The following is a 26,130-nucleotide window of genomic DNA, read 5'->3' on the forward strand; positions in this document are numbered from 1 at the left end:
GAAAAAAAACCAAGGCTCTATTTTTGTTTAAATGGAGTGATGGTGAAAATGCTAAAAAATATTTGGTCTTTTGCGCCAGTTTTTGTCTGAAATGCTTGGTTCTTAAGGGGTTAAACTTTCTTGTCTCACTGCTGCATCTACAATCCATGCCTCCCAAACCTTATGTCACCCCACTGGAGCCTGTAGACTGTAAGCTCTTCATTGCAGGGCCCTCCTGTATTAGCTTGTTTAGTTTAGTCTATGTTATGTATCTGTATTTACACCACAAATCAATATCATTGTTTACTACAGCACTACAGAATATGGCGGTGCTATACAAAATAAACAATATTATTACGCAAGCTAATGCAGATTATGCATCGACCACAAACAGCTGGGATTAGAGTCTTAAAGAGCAGTCAGGACGTGATTTGTAAAAACAAATAATCATGAGCTTCCCCCTGCCCCCCTCCCTTGCAATAAAAGCTGCAGCAAGTGTACACATTACAATGGGTTTGTTCTGCTTGCAGCTGGAAGCTGTATCTGCAGATCACACACCACATGTATGTGCGGTCTGCCATCCCCTAGTAGAGAAGGAGGGATCACTACTGAATAGCTGGTCGTGATGTCATTGGCAATCTAATACGTTTGGGAGGCCCATTCAGTATTTGTCGTTTTCTTGTATGTTATGATGTCTGCGCTGCTGCTGATCCCCCTGCTGCCTATTACGCTTGTCTGTGAGTATAGATGGGACCACAGCATTCTATATGAGGGATCAAGATGCCAAACTGCTGATGTATTTAACAGGAGAAGGGAGGCTTAAAATAACTGTCTGTATTATCTTATTATAGCTATAGTATATGCACTACTGCAAAATAATAACCAGAAGTATGTCTGTATAGCCATACCTCATAGACGTCTGTCCTAAACCTTGTGTTATTGCTGTGCCGTTACTTGTCTCTGAGTATAAGTATCATTGATGCAATCATATGTTTACTGGTGCATAATATTTTATAGAGCTGAATATAAAAAGATTTACCTTATAAAAAAATCACTGCAGATATTTGGGTTTATTCTGCTGTTTTTATAGCAATGCACAGAGTGGTGTCAAATTATGGTAAAATATGTCTCCATTACTATTTCTTTACTGTCAGCAGCAGGGTAGGTGACTATGCCCGCTGTTGTCTGCACAATCTTATCTGTGGGTGAGGATTAGCAGATGCCTTCACTTCAGTGCCTGCCAGTAGCTGTGCGTATGAATATAATAAAGCAAGTAGAAAATACAATGTGTATTCACTATGATACTAAAGCAGAATTGGTTTGTCTGCATTTTTATTCCTGGATAATAAAACCTTCTGGCTTTTACAGACAGATGCATTTAGAATAGGAGTGATAGATTATGCTGATGGGAAATATATTTTCTTAAAATGCCTTAAGTGCTTTTAAACATATCCTTGTGGATCAAATTGCAATAAAGCTGATCAAGTTAATAATATTGTGTCTGTATTCTTAAAGGGACCTTATTGCATTTAAAGAGGGTATTGTTTGTGATATGGATGTTTCTATCATGAATAAAATCATGATTTGTTTTTATGCTGGTGGAGGTGTGACAACATAGAACTGTTAGCCAGTGAGTAATCAGTCCCTAGGGATCTGTAGTTGGCAACGTGCATTTCTTGTTTATCTCAGTAGCAATTTAATTTGCAATCATTTCAAGCCACTGTGGTAGAGCTGCAGGAGTTTGGTGGGTTATATTTGTTTTTTCTGTGAGGTACCTACACAAATTATACAATGATTTTTTTTTCACCACACCAAACCTTTTAAGAGAATAAGTTTATTTAGTACAAATGCCATAATATTGGAGAATGTTACTATATGAAATGCAAAAGGTTACATTTGTCTATACTTTTATTTATCTTATAGTAAGTATCTTATATAGAATTGTATGATCATCTGTTTCTATACTTGACAAGATCCCCCTTTTTTTATTCCTTTAATTATTTATTACTTCAGAGAAACAAGGATCTTTAAACTATAACATCAACAAAATGAGGCTAGTGATTACTACTAGCTGATCATTATTACAGGCAGTCCCGGATTAGACATCCGACTTAAGTACAACTCGTACTTACAAACGCAGAAAATAGAGCTTTATCGCCAATCCTTCTTTCCAGGATAATTCAAAATACTCAAAATCAAATTGTCACAAGGACAGAAAGTGATGTGAAATTTCCTGAACAGGGGCACAGATAGCAAAACAAACTTTTCCCTATTCTATCCAAAACTAAAAAAATGTTTGGCTAGAGTTTCACCTAAAAAAGAGTGCCTGTTCCAACTGACATACAAATTCAGGTTAAAAACAAACCTACAGAACCTATTTTGTTCATAACCTGGGGTCTGTCTGTACTTTGATGAGCACTGCATATCTATTAGGACATGTAATCCCTTATTTAAATTGTGGGAACTCACTCTGAGGTCTTATGATATATTTTCATGGTGAGGACATAATGAAACCTTGTTAAAGATTACCAGAACAAATATATAAGCTTTGCTGTGAGGTGTTTACTATTCTTATTACAAGGGCCATTTTGTAAAAGAGTTTGTGAGCTGCTTTCAAATAAGGAGCCTCTAGTTTGTTTATGTATTGTGGGGATCAGCATAGATGATACCCCCCCCCCCATATGCCTATTTGTCTTTCAGGCAATTATTGTTGCCACCTGGGCGTGTGACCAATCCTTTGAGACATACAATACCTAGTCGTAATGTATTTTTTAGGGTACTAGGGTTCCTTTTAAAGCCCAGATCAACATAAAAGGTTACCCAGTAGACAGATGATTGCAATTTATATGGCAATTGCCTGATAATTGTCTGATACCTATGGGGTATGAGACTTTTTTATATGAGGTGCATAGTGTGTATGTGTGTTGTATGTTATTTTTAGCTGCACCTTTGTAAATCGAGACACTGCCCCCAGACACAAAATACATTAGGAAAGTGATTACCATTACCCTCGTTAAAAACAAATGGGTATGTATTTAGGGCAGGTGCACCATTACCACAGTGACCACCTGAAAATGAAAAGGGGTGTGATCCCTCATTTAAAATAGGAGTATTTAATTCTTCTATCATACCACTGTAATAAAATAAAAATGAACAATGGATGCTCTATAATAGTACACACCCACCATTACAAATTGTTTGTTTTTGTAGTGGAATAGGTGATCACCATTTTTTTAAACGGACAGTAAATACCATAAAGATGTACTGTATAATATTGAGTATGGTTAGAATTCTAATATAACTAACCTAAACAGATTTGCTACTAGTAATAATGAAGAACTTGCGTTACATCTTTAATGCACATAACAAATCAAACACTCTCTAGATAAAGAACATTTATGTAATTAAAGTGATAATAAACTTCCTCTCCCCTTTGTTTAAACAGATCTAGAATGTTAGTGATATTTTAGATGGAGCTTAATTCATCAGTTGTAATGAAGATCAAATACCCCGCGCTCTGGTGACCTACTTCAAAATTAATATTTTTGGTGAGCTAATGGTTTGAAATATTCTCCAATCTGCGCTCTAGCTACAACAAAAGTACCTTAAGGCTAGAATGCTGATTGGAGAATATTTCAAACCATTAGCTCACCAAAAAAAAAATACTTTTAAAGTGGGCGGCCGGAGTGTGGAGTATTTAAATTTCATATCTACATTAAACATTAACGGCTAGATTTAGAGTTTTGTTGGTAAGGACCCGCGTAGCTAACGCTGGCTTTTTTCTGGCCACACCATAAAAATAACTCTGGCATTGAGAGTCCACATAAAGGCTGCGTTAAGCTCCAAAAAAGGAGCGTAGAGCATATTTAACACAGCTTCAACTCTCGATACCAGAGTTGCTTACGGACGCGGCCAGCCTCAAAAACGTGCTCGTGCACGATTCCCCCATAGGAAACAATGGGGCTGTTTGAGCTGAAAAAAAACCTAACACCTGCAAAAAAGCCGCGTTCAGCTCCTAACGCAGCCCCATTGTTTGCTATGGGGAAACACTTCCTACGTCTGCACCTAACACCCTAACATGTACCCCGAGTCTAAACACCCCTAGCCTTACACTTATTAACCTCTAATCTGCCGCCCCCGCTATCGCTGACCCCTGCATATTATTTTTAACCCCTAATCTGCCGCTCCGTAAACCGCCGCTACTTACATTATCCTTATGTACCCCTAATCTGCTGCCCCTAACACCGCCGACCCCTATATTATATTTATTAACCCCTAATCTGCCCCCCACAACGTCGCCTCCACCTGCCTACACTTATTAACCCCTAATCTGCTGAGCGGACCGCACCGCTATCATAATAAAGTTATTAACCCCTAATCTGCCTCACTAACCCTATAATAAATAGTATTAACCCCTAATCTGCCCTCCCTAACATCGCCGACACCTAACTTCAATTATTAACCCCTAATCTGCCGACCGGAGCTCACCGCTATTCTAATAAATGTATTAACCCCTAAAGCTAAGTCTAACCCTAACACTAACACCCCCCTAACTTAAATATAATTTAAATCTAATGAAATTAATTAACTCTTATTAAATAAATTATTCCTATTTAAAGCTAAATACTTACCTGTAAAATAAATCCTAATATAGCTACAATATAAATTATATTTATATTATAGCTATTTTAGGATTAATATTTATTTTACAGGTAACTTTGTATTTATTTTAACCAGGTACAATAGCTATTAAATAGTTAAGAACTATTTAATAGCTAAAATAGTTAAAATAATTACAAAATTACCTGTAAAATAAATCCCAACCTAAGTTACAATTAAACCTAACACTATACTATCATTAAATTAATTAAATAAAATACCTACAATTACCTACAATTAAACCTAACACTACACTATCAATACATTAATTAAATACAATATCTACAAATAACTACAATGAAATAAACTAACTAAAGTACAAAAAATAAAAAAGAACTAAGTTACAAAAAATAAAAAAATATTTACAAACATACGAAAAATATTACAACAATTTTAAACTAATTACACCTACTCTAAGCCCCCTAATAAAATAACAAAGACCCCCAAAATAAAAAATGCCCTACCCTATTCTAAATTACTAAAGTTCAAAGCTCTTTTACCTTACCAGCCCTGAACAGGGCCCTTTGCGGGGCATGCCCCAAGAAGTTCAGCTCTTTTGCCTGTAAAAAAAAACATACAATACCCCCCCCAACATTACAACCCACCACCCACATACCCCTAATCTAACCCAAACCCCCCTTAAATAAACCTAACACTAAGCCCCTGAAGATCATCCTACCTTGTCTTCACCTCACCGGGTATCGCCGATCGGTCCTGGCTCCAAAATCTTCATCCAACCCAAGCGGGGGCTGGCGATCCATCATCCGGTGGCTGAAGAGGTCCAGAAGAGGCTCCAAAGTCTTCATCCTATCCGGGAAGAAGAGTAGATCCGGACCGGCAACCATCATCTTCCAAGCGGCATCTTCTATCTTCATCCGATGAGGACTGTCTCCATCCTGAAGACCTCCACCGCGGACCCATCTTCATCCGGCGACGTCCAACTGAAGAATGACGGTTCCTTTAAGGGACGTCATCCAAGATGGCGTCCCTCGAATTCCGATTGGCTGATAGGATTCTATCAGCCAATCGGAATTAAGGTAGGAATATTCTGATTGGCTGATGGAATCAGCCAATCAGAATCAAGATCAATCCGATTGGCTGATCCAATCAGCCAATCAGATTGAGCTCGCATTCTATTGGCTGATCGGAACAGCCAATAGAATGCAAGCTCAATCTGATTGGCTGATTGGATCAGCCAATCGGATTGAACTTGATTCTGATTGGCTGATTCCATCAGCCAATCAGAATATTCCTACCTTAATTCCGATTGGCTGATAGAATCCTATCAGCCAATCGGAATTCGAGGGACGCCATCTTGGATGACGTCCCTTAAAGGAACCGTCATTCTTCAGTTGGACATCGCCGGATGAAGATGGGTCCGCGGTGGAGGTCTTCAGGATGGAGCCGGTCCTCATCGGATGAAGATAGAAGATGCCGCTTGGAAGATGATGGTTGCCGGTCCGGATTTACTCTTCTTCCCAGATAGGATGAAGACTTTGGAGCCTCTTCTGGACCTCTTCAGCCACTGGATGATGGATCGCCAGCCCCCGCTTGGGTTGGATGAAGATTTTGAAGGTTTTGTAGTTATTTGTAGGTATTGTATTTAATTAATGTATTGATAGTGTAGTGTTAGGTTTAATTGCAGGTAATTGTAGGTATTTTATTTAATTAATTTAATGATAGTATAGTGTTAGGTTTAATTGTAACTTAGGTTAGGATTTATTTTACAGGTAATTTTGTAATTATTTTAACTATTTTAGCTATTAAATAGTTCTTAACTATTTAATAGCTATTGTACCTGGTTAAAATAAATACAAAGTTACCTGTAAAATAAATATTAATTATAAAATAGCTATAATATAAATATAATTTATATTGTAGCTATATTAGGATTTATTTTACAGGTAAGTATTTAGCTTTAAATAGGAATAATTTATTTAATAAGAGTTAATTAATTTCATTAGATTTAAATTATATTTAAGTTAGGGGGTGTTAGTGTTAGGGTTAGATTTAGCTTTAGGGGTTAATACATTTATTAGAATAGCGGTGAGCTCCGGTCGGCAGATTAGGGGTTAATAATTGAAGTTAGGTGTCGGCGATGTTAGGTAGGGCAGATTAGGGGTTTATACTATTTATTATAGGGTTAGTGAGGCGGATTAGGGGTTAATAACTTTATTATAGTAGCGGTGCGGTCCGCTCGGCAGATTAGGGGTTAATAAGTGTAGGCAGGTGGAGGCAACGTTGAGGGGGGCAGATTAGGGGTTAATAAATATAATATAGGGGTCGGCGGTGTTAGGGGCAGCAGATTAGGGGTACATAAGGATAACTTAAGTAGCGGCGCTTTGCGGTCGGCAGATTAGGGGTTAATTATTGTAGGTAGCTGGCTGCGACGTTGTGGGGGAGCAGGTTAGGGGTTAATAAATATAATATAGGGGTCGGCGGTGTTAGGGGCAGCAGATTAGGGGTACATAAGCATAACGTAGGTGGCGGTCGGCAGATTAGGGGTTAAAAAAATTAAATCGAGTGGCGGCGATGTGGGGGGGCCTCGGTTTAGGGGTACATAGGTAGTTTATGGGTGTTAGTGTACTTTAGAGTACAGTAGTTAAGAGCTTTATGAACTGGCGTTAGCCCAGAAAGCTCTTAACTACTGACTTTTTTCTGCGGCTGGAGTTTTGTCGTTAGAATTCTAACGTTCACTTCAGACACGACTCTAAATACCGGAGTTAGAAAAATCCCATTGAAAAGATAGGATACGCAATTGACGTAAGGGGATCTGCGGTATGGAAAAGTCGCGGCTGGAAAGTGAGCGTTAGACCCTTTTTTGAGTGACTCCAAATACCGGAGGTAGCCTAAAACCAGCGTTAGGAGCCTCTAACGCTGGTTTTCACGGCTACCGCCAAACTCCAAATCTAGGCCTTAGTTATAGCGCATCTTCATTAGAGTTTTAGAGTTTTATTGGATTAACAGAAAATGTGCCATATGCATCAAAACGAAATTAGACAAGTGCATAAATTTGGGCACCCTTGTCATTTTGTTGATTTGAATACCTGTAACTATCTAACACTGATTAATTGGAACACGCAATTGGTTTGGTGAGCCCATTAAGCCTTGAACTTCATAGACAGGTGCATCAAATCATGATAAAATATATTTAAGGTGGCCAATTGCAAGTTGTTATTCTCTTTGACTCTCCTCTGAAGAGTGGCAACATGGGGGCCTTAAAACAACTCTCAAATGACCTGAAAACAAAGATTGTTCAACATTTTAGTTTAGGGGAAAGCTACAAAAAGCTATCACAGAGATTTAAGCTGTCAGTGTCCACTGTGAGAAACATAGTGAGGAAATGGAAGACCACAGGCACAGTTCTTGTTACGACCAGAAGTAAAATATCGGAAAGGCAAAGGATGGTGAGAATGGTCAAAAACAGCCCACAGACCACCTCCAAAGACCTACAACATCATCTTGCTGCAGATGGTGTCACTATGCATCGTTCAACAATTCAGCGTATGGGAAAGTGATGCGGAAGAAGCCTTTTCTGCACACACGCCACAAACAGAGTCGTTTGAGGTATGCAAACACACATTTGGACAAGCCAGCTTCATTTTGGAAGAAGGTGCTGTGGATGAAACAAAGATTGAGTTATTTGGTCATAACAAGGGGCATTATGCATGGCAGCAAAAGAACACAGCATTCCAAGACAAACACTTGCTAGCCACAGTAAAATTTGGTGGATGGTCCATCATGCTGTAGGGCTGTGTGGCCAGTGCCGGTACTGGGAATCTTGTTAAAGTTGAGGGTCGCATGGATTCCACTCAATATCAGCAGATACTTGAGAATAATGTTGAGGAATCAGTTACAAAGCTGAAGTTACGCCGGAGATGGATATTTCAACAAGACAACGACCCAAAACACTGCTCAAAATCTACTCTGGCATTTATGCAGTGGAACAAGTACAATGTTCTGGAATGGCCATCCCAGTCCCCAGACCTGAATATCATTGAAAATCTGTGGGGGGATTTGAAGAAGACTGTCCATGCTTGGCAAACAAGCCGAACTGAACTGGAAATGTTTTGTAAGGAGGAAAGGTCCAAAATACCTTCATCCAGAATCCAGACACATTTCAGGCTATAGGAAGCGTCTAGAGGCTGTTATTTCTGCTAAAGGAGGCTCTACTAAATATTGTTGCGATATTTCTGTTGGGGTGCCCAAATTTATGCACCTGTCTAATTTTGTTTTGATGCATATTGCACATTTTCTGCTAATCCAATAAACCTCATTTCACTACTGAAATATTACTGTGTCCTTCAGTTATTTGATAGATCAAAATGAAATTGCTGATACAAACACCCAAATATTTATAAATGAAAATCATGGAAATTGCCAGGGGTGCCTAAACTTCTGCATACGACTGTATATATATATATATATATATATATATATATATATATATATATATATATATATATATATATATATATACACAAAAAGTATCAGCACTAAACAAGTAACATGAAAATAAACTCACCAAATTCAGTGTTTCTAGTTACATTAATAAATATAAATATATATATATATATATATATACAGTATATACGTATATATAGAAATACATTTATATATCTCTATATATATTATATTATAAACACTGTCCTCCCCTATATGAAAACAAAAAGGAAAGTCACTCCTTATATAGTTGAGGGATAGATCAGTCTCTTGCAGCCTTTTTCCAGTATTGTATTGAGGGGTCCCCAAGGAGATCTCAGTGGAATCTAGGGTGAACAGAAGAAGGGAAGGGCGCACAGAGAAGCCAGATCTGGGTGTAGTATGTTATGGTACCAGGATTAACAATCACGCTAAAATCACACTCACTTGTTCAAACCTCAATCAGTATGAGGTAAGGTGTAGGCGTAGAGGTTATTTCAAGCCCTGTAAGACATCCTGCGATCCTTTTCACTGCTTGGTACTTCTTCACAATATTGTAGTGCTATTCCAAAAGCAAAACTTCTTTACATCTGTCTTGTCAGCGTGTTTTTAAGTCCTTAATCCCACAGAATTGATATGAAAAAGGGGGATGGATAGGGGCTTAGTTTGTATGTGTGGCATCGCCATTATCACCATATGCACTGTGATTCACCATAAAACAAATTATTTCAGCTCATTCTGAAGTAGACAATCCCTTTAATATAACAGTGTTGGTTATGCAAAACTGGGGAATGGGTAATAAAGGTATTTTTTTAAACAATAACAAAATTCATGTAGACTGTCCCTTTAATTAATTTTGCCTAACAAAGTTGTCTTTCTGTTTCAGGTGCACAGCTGCAAGTCACCACATCCTCATCGCCTGTTATCGCCCATGCTGGTAACACAGCCTTATTGCACTGTAACTTTACTCTCGGAGTTTCACCAGTAGACCCTGCCCAGGTGCATGTAGTGTGGAAGAATGATGGAAAGAAAGTGTTAGCCTACACTGGTGAAATCACAGTGTTCCGACATGGGGCTCAGTTTTCTGAGGAGCGACTGGCACAGGGAGATGCATCGCTCACCATTAATAATGTTACTGAAGCTGATGGGGGCAAATACACCTGCAACGTCCGATTGGCATCAGAGCAAGAGACGCAGAGCATTACTTTGATTGTTAAGGGTCAGTGTGATTGACAATTTCTCATGCACGTTCAAAGTCAAACTCTGCCCCATCTCCCCCAGACAATCTCTACTTTTTATTATCAATGTTGTTTCTCATAACAAGTAAAATAATTTTTTATAGTATTGGTGAGGTGGTTTATGGGTGGATATTATTGTTGGACAATAATTGTTGGAGAATTCAGCAATATGTGCACTCATAAAAACTCACAGGCCTTTCAGCACCTATGATCAGGGAAACTATTAGGATATACATATTTCACAAAAATATATTTCTTATTTATAGGGGCCGATTTATTATAGTGCAAGCTGTAGCGGATCATGTCCGCCGCACATTGATAAATGCCAACAGCATACGCTGTCTGCATTTATCATTGCACAAGCATTTCTCGTGAAATGCTTGTGCAATACCGCCCCCCTGCAGATTCAGGGGATGTCAATCAACCCGATCGTATCCGATCGGGCTGATTGCTGTCTGCCGCCTCAGAGGTGGTGGACGAGTTAAGGAAAAGCGGTCTTAAGACTGCTGCTTCTTAACTCCTGTTTCCGGTGAGCCTGAAGGCTCACACGGAAACAGCTGTATAAGGTAGCATACAGGGCTTGTTAAATCGGCCCCATAGAATGGAAATTAGGTCATTGTTAAGCTATATATAGAAAGAGAAGAAATCTTTCAGGAACAAACAGCAGCTCAGTACCTTGTTCTATGGCACTGTTACCACTTGGAAGTAGCTTCTTTTAGCCTGATTGTGCTTTTCACAGAAGAGAATGTTCCGGAAGTATATCAGTATGACCTTGCCTTACAAAGGCCTAGATTCCATTGAGGTGGTAAAGTTTAGAAACTGGTGGTAAAAATATTTATTTTCATTAACTTTTATGGAGAACTTTTATGCTACTACCAGTTTCCAAACAAATACCACCTCAATGGAAATAGGTAAAATGTAGTCTAGCCCTTGAAAATCTGGCAATTCTCCTCTAACCAAATAAAACATCTCAGCCTCCTTTGGGCCTTGTCATTGAAGTGCAGCTATATGCCTCTAGGCACATTGGGCAAGGAGTCTACGTCTGGTTTCCTTAGGGAGACTTTCCACAGGGTCATATTACAAATACATACAGAAAGAGAATCAGTTACCACCTGGGAAAAGCTTCTTTTAGCCCAACTGTGCTTTTCACAGAGGAGAACTTTCCTGAAATATATCAGTCTGATCCCGCCTAAAAAGGACAGTCCAGCCCCTGAAATACCAGGCAATCCTCCTCTGAACAAGGAACATGACAACCCCAGACGATTATTATTATTATTATTGGTTATTTGTAGAGCGCCAACAGATTCTGCATCGCTAATATTATGGGGAAAGTCTCCTTGAGGGTGGTGGGGCAAACCAGACATGGACTCCTTGCCCAATGTGCTTAGAGAGATATGGCTGCACCTCACTAGTAAGGACCAAATAAAGAAGATTTGATCATCTGGGGTTGCCACTTCCCTTGTTCAGATAAAAATGACCTGGTATTTCAGGGCTGGGCTGACCTTGTTAGGTGATCAACTTTAGGAAAGTTCTCCTCTACATTAAACACAATTGGGCTATTCTCAAGCAGTACCTTGCCATAGAACAAGCTACTGAGCAGGTTGCTTTTCTTTCTATATGTAATTATTAAGGTATGTCTGTTTAATAAACTTGTTTATAATTTATTCAATGAGCAGGAACAGTGCTAACCCAGGAAGAACCATAGGAAGAAGTGCTTCTCCTTTTCTATGGACCACTACACATATTTAACCTACAATGCACATTTATACCACACCCATATAGGCAGGAGTGGACTGTGATTAGTTAGCAGGGGTCATGTGCTCTATTGAACAAGGAAGTCAGCGAAAAGAAAAAGCATAACAAATATATTGATTTGACAAAATGACAAAATAAAACTGCATTATTCATTAAAAAAATGTGTCTTAGACACGTCTGAAGTTTAATTTTTCAGTTTATTTAAGCAGATTTTCTACACTTTCTCTCAATCACAACTTATTTCTTGCACCATCACAGTTGAGTCATAATATACCCTTGTATTCACTTTTATCTTTTTGTAAACACACGTCAGACCAGAGACCAGACCTATGTCCTTGCCAACCTCTTTCTTCCAGTTATAAGGATGCATTGTACCCCAGACCACACCTATACCCCTAAACTTACTGTATATATGAAATCTGTCTGCTAAGTAATCCATAGGATGTGCGCATCCCATCTGTCACTGACACGGCACTGTGAAAGGGGGGTTAAAGAGGAGGGAACTTAAAAGGATATGAAACCCAAAAAGTATATTTTGTGATTCAGACAGCGCATACTGATTTAAAAAGTTTCCAATTTACGTTTATTATCAAATTTGCTTCGTTCCCATGATATTCTGTGTTGAAGAGATACCTAGGTAGCATCTGGTGCACTATATGACAGGAAATAGTGTTCTTGCAAATGGATAACATTCTTGCAAAACTGCAGCCATATAGTGCTCTAGAATGGGCCGGCTCCTAAGCTTATGTCCTTGCTTTTCAACAAAAGATAACAAGAGTATGAAAAAAAAGAAAATAGAACTAAATTAGAAAGTTATTTAAAATCACATACAATCATGAAAGAAAGAAAAAATGGATTTCATATCCCTTTAAGTTCTGGTTCATGCAGCAAAGGGGAGGGGAAAAGCCCCCAAGATGAGAACCATACATTGGTATGACACTTTCCCTGGTCAACCCTGTCTCTATGTGTTTAACCACACACTTGCACACAGGGGCATGTCAAGTGGAAATATAAGTATTTCTGCAGTATACTTCTATTGTCAAAAAAGCTTCTAGAAAAAGCTATTTCTGTTTTTCTGCAGCATACGCACATATGCTGTGAGGGCCTCTGCACCAGTATTCCATACCTGCTCAGCGAGCTGGTGGTGATGTGCATTGCTTCTGAAGACGTAATGTGTGTCATACAAGCCATTCCTGACTCTCTGAGGGCCATTAGATTTATTTTATATAAAGTTAAGTTTGTGCACAAAATATTGTCAATATATACCTATTAAGGGCCAGAATACGAGTGTGTAGCAAAAATTAACGCTTTTGCTTAAGCTTTAATTGCTCTAGAAGTAAGCTTTTTGAGCTTGTCAGGTTGTGCTCGTATTACGAGTTGAAAGTAAACTGTTTTCACTCTCGGGCTAACGAATATCACATGCGTGTTCTCGTATTCCTCCCCCCCCCCCCCATAGAAGTCAATTGGGAAAAAAGTGGAAAAAACCTAACACCCCACTCTTATGCAAACCCGATTGCATATTCTCATTTGTGCTAACCTGACATGAAAATACAAATATTTCACATTCCAATGTTCTGCACATAGCAGAATATGTTCTAATTATTCATAAATACAAATTTATACATATAACTGATGGTATTCTGGTACAATATATATCTATAACTATATATTATTATATAAAGGTATAGATATATACATATATACATATAGGAATATCTAGTTAGAAATACAAAACACATATTCTGCTATCTGCTATGTGCAGAATATTGGAATGTCAAATATTTACAGTAAACACACCGTATAACACTTTATTAAATATGAAAATTGCATAAATATGCTCTAACATGTTTTTATCTACTTAACTGCAAAGGGCTCCAATGCACTGCTATATATATCTATATATGTGTACACATGTATTTATGTGTTTATATGTGTGTATATGTCTGTAAATACATATATACACATATAAATACATATGTACACATATATGTACACATATATAGACATAAATAAATACATATACACATTTAGACATGTATTTATGTGTTTATATGTGTATATATGTCTGTAAATACATATATACACATATAAATACATATGTACACATATATGTAGGCTACTGAGCATCAGTAAAACGGTATGTTTATTTCCAATGTTAAAAAATACACATGAAGGTGAACAAAGTCACAAACAAACAGGGAAGGAGACAGCAGTCTAACATGTTTCACGCATACTTGCGCTTAATCATAGATGCATCTATGCTGTCTCCTTCCCTGTTTGTTTGTGACTTTGTTCACCTTCATGTGTATTTTTTAACATTGGAAATAAACATACCGTTTTACTGATGCTCAGTAGCCTTCCACCTCTTCTTTTTGTGCATTTTTTGCGGTAGTCCGCCGCTATCCTTTGGTTGGCTCCACACCATTCCCCTTGTTCATTCATGGTTTGACCCGCACTGCTTTGTGTACCCGGCGGATCATCACTGCAGCAGCACTTTCCTCCTCACTACACATATATGTACACATATATAGACATAAATAAATACATATACACATTTAGACATGTATTTATGTGTTTATATGTGTATATATGTCTGTAAATACATATATACACATATAAATACATATGTACACATATATAGACATAAATAAATACATATACACATTTAGACATGTATTTATGTGTTTATATGTGTATATATGTCTGTAAATACATATATACACATATAAATACATATGTACATATATATAGACATAAATAAATACATATACACATTTAGACATGTATTTGTATGTATCTCTATGCTAAAGCCCTTTGGCCCTAACACCTGAGACCATATACCTTCGAGCCTTTATAACTTTTGTGAGCAATAAACCCCTTATCACTCGTAATCTAGCTCTGAATGTTTAAAAGTGTTTTCAATATATTTTACTTACAATTTTTTATCCTTTTCACTGCTCATAAAAAGCTACGTTTAATCTCCCAGTTGAGCTCCGAGTCAAACGACCAACATGGGAGAAGGAGGATGTGTATAACTATATTCATGTTGCTCTTCTAGGCATCCAGAAAGTAGTTCAGGCTTCCATCTGTCAATCAAAAGACGATACGGTCCCTCTGAGTGCATTTCCGAGAGAGTCAATTGGCATTGGTTGCTATAGCAACCATTGAAGTGTCCTGAACAGCTGATTGCGCTCAGAAGAAAACAAGATTCATGGATTATTACCAGTTTGATTTCATTTCCTGCACTCTTCACTCCCTGTAATACCTAAAAGTTCCTGTACAAAAACTTGACGTTCTGGTTTTCTGTGGAAGATGTGCAGATGGGCTATAAAATGACTTATTGAGAATAATATATATATATATTTGTGGGGGAACTCACTCATGGTAATGTTTTATATATCAAAGTAACCGATCTTGTGACACTGAGGCCGTATTCAGCATTGCACCAGCAGCTCTCGTGAGCTGCTGGTGCAACGCCGCTCCCTGCAGACTTGCAGCCAATCGGCCGCCAGCAGGGGGATGTCAATCAACCCGATCGTACTTGATCGGGTTGAATTGTGGCAATGTCTGTTAGAGCAGACGGACAGGTTATGGAGCAGCTGTGTTTAGACCGCTGCTCCATAACTTGTGTTTCTGGCGAGTCTTCAGACTCGCCAGAAACACGGGCCCTCAAGCTCCATTCGGAGCTTGATAAATGGGCCTCATAGCCTAAAATAAGCACATCTCCAATATTTATAAAAAAATAATAGCGCGACAACCATCAAAAATAATCATTTATAACCAACTAAATGTATTTTTATTATTATAAGTTCTAGAGTTATGAACCACAAAAATGTGCACAGTGATGTTTACTATTGATAGTGCAGAAATGTAGAAATTGACAAGCTTTTCTATTGACTAATGGGCCAAATGGTTTCTTTTTCTGTAGATCACAGACAGATCTGGGTAGAAGGAACCATGGTCATTATGAACCAATCTAACGAGTTACGTTGCTGGGCGGGCAACCTGTCATCATCAGAAGTGACATTTGAGTGGACAAGGAATGGTCATGTCTTGAGCATAGCCACCCCACGAGTTCTGGAGGATGTACTTGGTCAGGGGTTCATGGTTGAAAGTTCCTTCTGCTTCACCCCTACCACAGAAGATGAACAGGCTCAATACTCTTGTCAGGTTCGTCAAAAGTCATTGCCTCTCCTCAAGAAAACATTTCGTCTTACTTTCGGAGGTGAGTTGAAACTAATGATCTCCAACACTATCTCAAATCATGCTAACTTTTTGCAACACAATTTATTGTATTGTAAATCACTTGAAGGCACCAACATTTGGCGCGCCGCTCGTTATCTAGCCCTAAATTTCCAAAGAGAAGGAAGTAAAGCCAACAGACACATATATATTGTAAATGCAGTCCTTTTTGCTACTCATTGATTCATTTAACCCGTAATATTCATTTTATAAACTGTTACTCATTTTTATGGCTTGTTTACATTTACACCTGTTTCACCGTAAAATAAATAAATCATTAAGATCCTGCTATCTTTTAGTAAGGCCAGAAATCACCTTCCTCATCGTTGACAAATCCCAGAAGAACTCATCTCTGGTTTGTATAGTGTCTGGGTTTTACCCCAATGATCTCAGCATCACTTTGCAAAGAAATGGAGAGATATTGGGAGAGCATACGAAGAAGTGGCTGAACGCAAATGGCACGTTCTCATTAATAGCCATCTACCCATTCAAGGTGACGGTGAAAGATGATAATGTTGTTTTCTCTTGCACTGTGCGACACCCAACAATACCTGGAGGAGTAACTGAGAGACTGCGGTTCCTGGGTAAGGGTTAATTTAACTAATTCATTAATTAATTAATTAATCATCCTCCACTCTGAGCTGACCCCATTGCATTAAAGGTTTATCAATGTTGAACCCTGAAAATTGAAATGCACATAAATGAATGACATCTTTGAATAAAAACATATTTACAATATACATATAATGACAGAAATGTTTCTAGTAAAACTTTTTACTGTTTGTTAGCATTTCTCTCTGCATGTGCATGTGAAGCATAGCTAGATATTCTCAGTGCACCAGCATTTTAAATAGTGCAGCTGCTCAGAGTGCCAGTGGGGCTTGCATCATGTCAGCAATTAACAAATTGAGTCATTACCAGATGGTACAGGCACCTTAGGCTCTCTGAGCAAATGCTGTGTTTAAAATGCTGGTGCACGTTGCATACTTAAATACACATTTGAAACAGCTATAGCTTTTATTAGAAGCATTATTGCTAATACATGTATATTACAAAAATGCCTCTATGCAAAATTGAAAAGCATCCACGTTGATAACAATTTTGTCTAGAATGTCTATTTAATTTGTGATCCTAATCCCACCTTAAAAAATCCTAAATGCAACCCAGCCACTAATCTGTTATTAAACATGGCCAGAAGCCATCAAAATATCATAATTCAGAGAGAACGTAGAATTTACTTATGTTACCAAACTTGCAGTTTTCTCTCATATCCTTAGTTGAAACGTAGCTGCTTTCCCTGAAAGCATACTGACTTAGGCTCAGGAGCGTACACATTTCTTGAGTACTATATGTACAACTTTGTTGCAAACTACACTTGTGCAGCCCAGTTTGTTTCGGATTTAAAACAAAAAATCCGAATATTTGGGGAAATTTGTTTCCCCGAATATTCTGTGGCTCCAATATTAAACAAAACAAATACTGAATGTTAGTTAAACATTTACACTCGTTTTGGTTAAATGTTGTAATGAGTGCGTTAGGGTAAATATTAACCCCTAAAAAGTAATTAAAAGAAAACAAATGAAAACTGATGGATTTGCTGCTGCATTCATTTCATTTCTTGTTACAAATGAGCATTCGGAACAAAAGAAATGAACATTATATTGCTGCCATATAGTTCTCAAGACAAATGCACGCCCCTGAGACTATCCCAACTACCTTTCAACAAAGGATACCAAGATAAAGAGTTTTTATTTTTTATATCCATTTAAAATGTATCCAATGATGGCTTTAAAGGGAAATAAAACCCCAATTTTCCATTTGTAATTCAGAAAGAGAACACAATTGTAAACAATTTTCCAATTTACTTCAATTATCAAATTTGACTCTCTTGATATCCTTTGTTGAGGGTGCAGCAATGCACTACTGAGAGCTAGTTGAGAACATCAGATAAACCATTGACAACAGGCATATAACTGCAGCCACCAATCAGAATCTATCTAGCTCCCATTAGTGCATTGCTGCTCCTTAGGATACCTAGGTATGCTTTTCAACAAGGAATACCAAGAGAGCAAAGCAAATTAGTAAATAGAAATAAACTGGAAAGTTGGTTAAAATTGCATTATCTATCTGAATAATGAAAGAAAAAAATGTGGGTTTTATGTCCCTTTAACTATAGTCCCATGAAATAGTGGCCATTAAATTACAAAGTTTGCTTCTTTGATTGTGATTGTGAATTAGGTGAATATTTTTACACCAATATGTGAGGTATTGTAATGCTTTTGTGATAGTTTCAGTTTCATTAGTTTTTGAACAAACAAAGCTTTATTTAAATATAAACATTTCAGTTCTAAGATGTTTAGATATTGTTTCCTAATGATAAGAACCTTTATAAAATATGTATTCTTGTGTGTTTCTTGTCTCTGCAGTGGATCCCTATGTGCCCCAAGCATTCTGGGTAATAGCGGCTGTAAGTTTCCTGTCAACAATTGGGATCCCTTTACTGTGCAAACATGGTGAGGGAATTATAAAATACAAACATGTACACAGCCACACAAACAGACAGGCATGCATACTATAAAAGCATACTGAGGTAGGTAGTGTTTGCCTCTTTAATTGGATCACACCAGATATAATAAAGAAACAGTTTTATTTATTAGCAGGTAACTTATACAACATAGGGCTCTATTTACTAAGCAGCATTACATAGCATTGCATATGCAAGCCTGCTTCCTGCATGACCGCTGCTTCTTATATTCTACACCACCTATGAGGTGGTGAGTAAAAATCACTGAGCGCTCGCTCACTCCGGGTGACAGTCCCTTCTCTCACACGATTGGGTATGCAAAATAAGGGGCAGCGTTTACATGCTCACTTGAGCGTGTAATGATACATATGTAGTGAAGGTCAGCGGACAACTTTTCGAGTTGAGAAGCTTGTCCGCCCGTCTTTTAGTACATGGAGCCCATAGAGTCCTTTATATGTACAGGAACAATGTAATAAATCCACATATAAAGGCAGACATATTTTGCATGACAAACACTATAAATATCATATTTTGACTTTCCTATCCCTTTAACAGAGGTACTGCAGCTTCAGAAAGCTCTCTAGGTCCTGAGTGTCAACTGTAACTGTCAGTACATAACTGCTGCTAATGTGATTTACCTTTTTACAGTTATGCTCTACAGTTATACAGGATACAGTTCATATCCCCAGCATGCTGCCTGCCAGGCCTTCTTCTTGCTAGCTGGCACCACATCTAAGCCCACTAATACACTACATCTGCTTTCCCCCTCAAGAAAAATAAATAAATAATAAATATACAACAACAAACATAACATAGCATTTCTTACTGTAGAAAATCATTCAAATGTTCTGTTATACAGAGTTGCTGTTGAGTTATACTTTTCACCTTCCGGTTTTGAAACACGACGCAAAATAGTTTTTGTTTTTGTTAATATTGTACTATTTCTGGCTCCTCAAATATTCTCCCTGTTTTTGAAAGTCTCGGTTCTTGAGATTGCCAGCGATCTGGAGGACGTCTATTTCTCACAGGACGACTATCTCTATTTCCAGGTGTGACTACTGGGACCACAGGATCTAAGCCTGAACCTTCTGGATCTGAAGTGTCATTTAATTGGTCCTCACTGTCATGAGTGATATTCTACTGCAATTCTTCCAGATGCCTTTTTCCAACATCATCATCGTGCCACACTCCAACCATATATCAGTTTCAGAATCTTCAGAAACTTTTGAGGGTGACTACTTGGTCTTAGAGATCCGTGTCCTAAACTGATCATTATGGAGTCTTGTGACAATCCTGCTTGCATTTGACTCTTTAAACATTTTGGGTCATAAAACTTTCATAATTATACCAGCTGTCAAATGTAAATTTCCTGATAAAGATGTAGCCATACAGTATCTCCTATTCTGTATGTCCTTCTAGCTACACCACTACCTCTGTTGTCCTTCAGTTTGCACACTTGTTCCTGTACTTCAGGTTTCAAGAAATCAAGCTTGATCCGGAGCAATCTTCCCAACATTAGGCATGCTTGTGCCTGCCCTGTAGTAGAATGGGGTGTGTTTCTATACTCCTAAAGAAAATGCATAAGATTTTTACCCTCAGCCCGTGAGCTCTTGAAAAATCCTCATAGCATTTGAAAAAAAAACACTTACCCTGTCCGTTGGTTGAAGGGTGGTGAGGAGCAGTACAGGGAGTGCAGAATTATTAGGCAAGTTGTATTTTTGAGGATTAATTTTATTATTGAACAACAACCATGTTCTCAATGAACCCAAAAAACTCATTAATATCAAAGCTGAATAGTTTTGGAAGTAGTCTTTAGTTTGTTTTTAGTTATAGCTATTTTAGGGGGATATCTGTGTGTGCAGGTGACTATTACTGTGCATAATTATTAGGCAACTTAACAAAAAACAAATATATACCCATTTCAATTATTTATTTTTACCAGTGAAACCAATATAACATCTCAACATTCACAAATATACATTTCTGACATTCAAAAACAAAACAAAAACAAATCAGTGACCAATATAGCCACCTTTCTTTGCAAGGACACTCAAAAGCCTGCCATCCATGGATTCTGTCAGTGTTTTGATCTGTTCACCATCAACATTGCGTGCAGCAGCAACCACAGTCTCCCAGACACTGTTCAGAGAGGTGTACTGTTTTCCCTCCTTGTAAATCTCACATTTGATGATGGACCACAGGTTCTCAATGGGGTTCAGATCAGGTGAACAAGGAGGCCATGTCATTAGATTTTCTTCTTTTATACCCTTTCTTGCCAGCCACGCTGTGGAGTACTTGGACGCGTTTGATGGAGCATTGTCCTGCATGAAAATCATGTTTTTCTTGAAGGATGCAGACTTCTTCCTGTACCACTGCTTGAAGAAGGTGTCTTTCAGAAACTGGCAGTAGGACTGGGAGTTGAGCTTGACTCCATCCTCAACCCGAAAAGGCCCCACAAGCTCATCTTTGATGATACCAGACAAACCAGTACTCCACCTCCACCTTGCTGGCGTCTGAGTCGGACTGGAGCTCTCTGCTCTTTACCAATCCAGCCACGGGCCCATCCATCTGGCCCATCAAGACTCACTCTCATTTCATCAGTCCATAAAACCTTAGAAAAATCAGTCTTGAGATATTTCTTGGCCCAGTCTTGACGTTTCAGCTTGTGTGTCTTGTTCAGTGGTGGTCGTCTTTCAGCCTTTCTTACCTTGGCCATGTCTCTGAGTATTGCACACCTTGTGCTTTTGGGCACTCCAGTGATGTTGCAGCTCTGAAATATGGCCAAACTGGTGGCAAGTGGCATCTTGGCAGCTGCACGCTTGATTTTTCTCAGTTCATGGGCAGTTATTTTGCGCCTTGGTTTTTCCACACGCTTCTTGTGACCCTGTTGACTATTTTGAATGAAACGCTTGATTGTTCGATGATCACGCTTCAGAAGCTTTGCAATTTTAAGAGTGCTGCATCCCTCTGCAAGATATCTCACTATTTTTTACTTTTCTGAGCCTGTCAAGTCCTTCTTTTGACCCATTTTGCCAAAGGAAAGGAAGTTGCCTAATAATTATGCACACCTGATATAGGGTGTTGATGTCATTAGACCACACCCCTTCTCATTACAGAGATGCACATCACCTAATATGCTTAATTGGTAGTAGGCTTTCGAGCCTATACAGCTTGGAGTAAGACAACATGCATAAAGAGGATGATGTGGTCAAAATACTCATTTGCCTAATAATTCGGCACTCCCTGTATGTTGATGTTTGACACCATGCTCTGTTAGAAAAGCTTTAAACTTTGAAGATACCAGTTGTGGCCCATTGTCTGAAACTAAGGCTTTAGGAAGGCCAAAGGTAGAAAAAATGTTTTTCTAGCACAGAAATTGTTGCTTCTGTTGTAGTATGTCTCATTAAAAAAAAGTTCAGGCTATTTGGAGTGTACATCTACAATAATGAGAAACATTTATCCCTCAATAGGGACCTGCAAAATCAATATGAATGAGTTCCCTGGATTTAAGGACCATGTCCATTGCTATACAGTACCTCTTGGCATGTCCCTTTGAGCATGAGCAAAGCCCAAGCATGTTGAAACATATTGTACAATGTCTGTATCTATAGTAGGCCACCACATAAGTCCCCTAGCTTTCAGCTTCATGCGGACTATGCCTGGGTGGACTTCATGTAGAAGTTGTAGGGTCTGTTTTTGCAATTTTTAAGGAATAACTACTCAATCTCCCCAAAGGAGGCATCCACCTTTCACAGACAGTTCACAAACATTTTGACTGATAAGATTGTAAATGTGTCATAGTCATTGAGGGCCAACCACTCTGTACAAAACCCATAACCTCGCCAACACAATATCTTTGTCTGTCTTGGAAGCAATCTCATTTGCTGTGACTCATTCACTGAAAAAGATAGTTGGCCTCAATTTTGCTTTGTTTGTTCTTCTCTTATTACCTGGTAATGGAAGACGTGAAAATGCATCTGCATTAGAGTGTTGAGAATGTGGTCTGTATTTGATGTATGTTCCTAACAGCAGAGCATTTTGTTAAAGCCTTGCAGCAGAAGTAGTAGAGAAGCCATGTTGTGGGTTAAAACTAGCTAACAGAGGTTTGTGGTCTGTGAGTAGAATAAAAGAGCACCCATATATGTATGGATGAAATTTTGTTAGACCCCAAACAATGTCTTATGCCTCTTTATCAATCTGAGCATAGTTTTTCTCTGCTGGTAAGGGATCTTGAAGCAAATGCTATTGGCTTCTGTAATGGAAATAAAAGCTGTGCTAAATTTGGTAAAACCCGATTATAATAATTTAGAAGACCTAAATAGGATCTTAGCTGAGAAGAATTCTGAGGATCTAGAGCATCTGTAGTGTGATGGCCATCTTTATTAATGACATGTCCACAAAACTCAAGTCGGTCTTTTAATAACTCCCATTTATCTAAATTTACTTTCAGTCCATGATCCATCAGCTTTCTCAACACAGATTCCTCATTATCTATATATCTATCTATCTATTGAGTACTTATAGAGCGCAAACTAATCACCTGTGAGGGTCTCAAGGCGCTATTACATTACAGTTAGGTTCCTTCACTGTGTGTTCAGTACTAACACGTCATCTAGAAAGCATTGTGTACCTGGAATTCCAGCCAGTACTTCATCCATGGTGCACTGCCAGATGGCTGGGGCAGAAGCAATCCAATCACCATGCATATGTATACTGGAATAGCCCCTTATGAGTGTTATTCATTAGGAGCTTCCTTGAGTCAGGATGGACAGACAATTGGACATAGGCATTTTTCAAGTCAATCTTCTTGAATTGCTTTCCACCACCCAAAGATGCAAAGATATTCTCTATTTTCAGTAGGGGGTATTTATCGATGTCCAATTGTGAATTTAGAGCTATGCGAAAATCCATATAAATAATGTTGTTTCTTGAGTAAGTCACCAAGGGTGATAAAAAAACAGTTCTCATGTCTTGCTGTGTGCTGGGACAAATGTGAGTTCATGTGTGCTTTAGATGCTGGCACAGACAGGGGTTTATTTGTGCTTTGCATGCTGGGACAGACATGAGTTTATTTGTGCTTTGCATGCTGGGACAGTCATGAGTTTTTTGTGTGCTTTGCATGATAGGATTTGTAGGTCCACAGTAATAGCCCTTCCATTCCAGATTCATAGAGTGACGGAAGTTGGTTACATGTGGTCTTTTTCACATAGGACCACATTAACAATATTTTCAATTTTCAAACTGTTACATGATTGCCTGACACCAAACCATCTTTAGAGGTGATTGTAACTAGCACATCATATTTACTCTTTATAGTTGTCCTTTAGTAGCATTCCTAATCTACAATATTCTATTTGTGTCAGCTCTACCTTATCAAGTCAAATCCTGGGAGCCAGGGCGCTATGGCTACTTAAATGTGTGACTGGTTCTAACATTTCATATACATTTTGATAAATTGTAACTCGTCTATTCGAATGCTCTCTTTTTAATTATATATTTCTCTCTCCCTCCTTCCTCCCTTCCTTCCTTTCTTTCTCTCTGTCTTTTCTCTGTATCTTTCTTCCTCTCGCTCTCATTTTTCTTCTATGTCTCTCACATTTCTCTAGCTCTCTCTCTCTCTCTCTCTCTTTTCTCTCCCTTTTCACACTATCTCTCCTTTTCTGTCCCTTTCTCTCTTACATACATATGAAGACATTTTCTTTAACATCCTTTCTAAAGTTCAGTCTTCGAGGATCATTATCCAATGATCCAATTATCTCGAATACTAGTGTTTAAGAACTGGTGACTAATAAGCTTCGGAATGAGCTGCATTAATCCACTTATGTTATAACATACTTACTTTTTTTTTTTTGAAGGTTGGAATTAAGAACTGTTAAGCTACACAGCTACTTTTAATGTTTTTCCTAAAATAAAATTAGATTTTTCTCTATTTCTTTAGTGAGTGATATATCAGTGTGCAAGGACTGGACAGATGGCTGCATAGCTGTCCTAAAGTGCCATATTGCTGGGCGATACCCCAAAACCATCACTGCACTATGGCTTGTCCGTAAGGGGGAGAAGGAAATTGAGATAAAGGAGCGAGGTTCCCTCCATCCCATAGGGGATTACAGAGAATTACAGGAGCAGGATTCATACACGTGCTGGAACACAGTCAGGAGCACATCAGCGTGCGGACTGCGACATTCCCTCTCCTCTGTACTCTGCTTCCAAGTTAACAAGGAGCAACATGACAAAGCTGAGTTTATCTGTAGGTTTATGAGAGCTGACAAAATACTGGCGGAGAAGCAATTTTCAGGCAATGTACTGGGTAAGAGGAAAAGAAAATTGTGTATAATATATTAAAGGACAGTTAAAGGGACAGTGTACTGTAAAACCTGATTCCCCTTAAAGGGACATTAAATACAAACTGTAAATTACATGATTATAAACCTTCATTTATAAGAATAATTGTACAATGAAAACTGTAGCTTTATTTTGTGAAATTAGTATATTGTTTTATGTTTATTCTTTTCACTGATTTCTGTGTCCCCCAGAACAAAAGAACCCCTGTTCAGATATAGCACAAACTCTGTTTGCACATGTGCAGACTGGGGTAGCTGCATTTTTGTATTCTCTTAAGGTGGTTTAGCACTGATTCAACTTAGTTACTATTGCAAAGAATGATTCTCCTATCATGATTGTTGATGCAAAACTGATAATCCACCTTTGAAAAGCATGCAACACCAAGCTTAGGGAGGGTGGGAAAAGTAAACCAACACTCACATAAATTGCCTAAAAGTATTAACCTAAGCCTCCCTGCGAGAAATTAGAAAAGCACAATTTGTAGATGTATTTTACAACAAAAGTCTGCCAAATAAATAATGAATGTGTATTTCAATACTGTTTCACTTGCAACAATGAATAATTTTATGTGTTGTTGAAATATCAAATTTAATGGTCCTTTAATGGGTTTGCAAAGACTTGTTATACCAACTGAAGATTATACAATTAATGGGAAATGGACTTAACTCTACCACCCCCTACTGGGAGTGTAATAATTTATTTTCCTGGTTATTTTTACCCAGCTTTTCCATAGTGACATTATTAGTATAGGTGGTGATACAACAAGCAAAATCAACTATTTATAATGACAAAATAAAGCTAAATAAGTTATTTGCAATCATTTTAATATACTCCAGCTGGTAAAATAAATAATTGGGCGCACATTAAAGGGACAGTCAACACCAGAATTTTTGTTGTTTAAAAAGAAAGATAATCCCTTTATTACCCGTTCCCCAGTTTTGCACAACCAACACAGTTATATTAATATAC

General features: G+C 38.1%; 1 protein-coding gene across 1 annotated transcript in view; it reads left to right on the top strand.

Moving 5' to 3' along the window:
• Window positions 1-564: 564 nt before the first annotated feature.
• The window catches only part of LOC128642369 (tyrosine-protein phosphatase non-receptor type substrate 1-like), a 35,564-nt gene continuing 9,998 nt past the window's right edge, over window positions 565-26,130 (top strand). The window contains exons 1-6 of the mRNA XM_053695119.1: window positions 565-716; window positions 9,947-10,279; window positions 15,982-16,278; window positions 16,595-16,879; window positions 18,722-18,808; window positions 24,758-25,126. Of these exons, the coding sequence (XP_053551094.1) occupies window positions 668-716; window positions 9,947-10,279; window positions 15,982-16,278; window positions 16,595-16,879; window positions 18,722-18,808; window positions 24,758-25,126 (1,420 nt within the window). The 5' untranslated portion in view covers window positions 565-667. The remainder of the gene's footprint in view (window positions 717-9,946; window positions 10,280-15,981; window positions 16,279-16,594; window positions 16,880-18,721; window positions 18,809-24,757; window positions 25,127-26,130) is intronic.

The sequence above is a fragment of the Bombina bombina genome, chromosome 11 (assembly GCF_027579735.1).
Source record: "Bombina bombina isolate aBomBom1 chromosome 11, aBomBom1.pri, whole genome shotgun sequence".
NCBI lineage: Eukaryota > Metazoa > Chordata > Amphibia > Anura > Bombinatoridae > Bombina > Bombina bombina.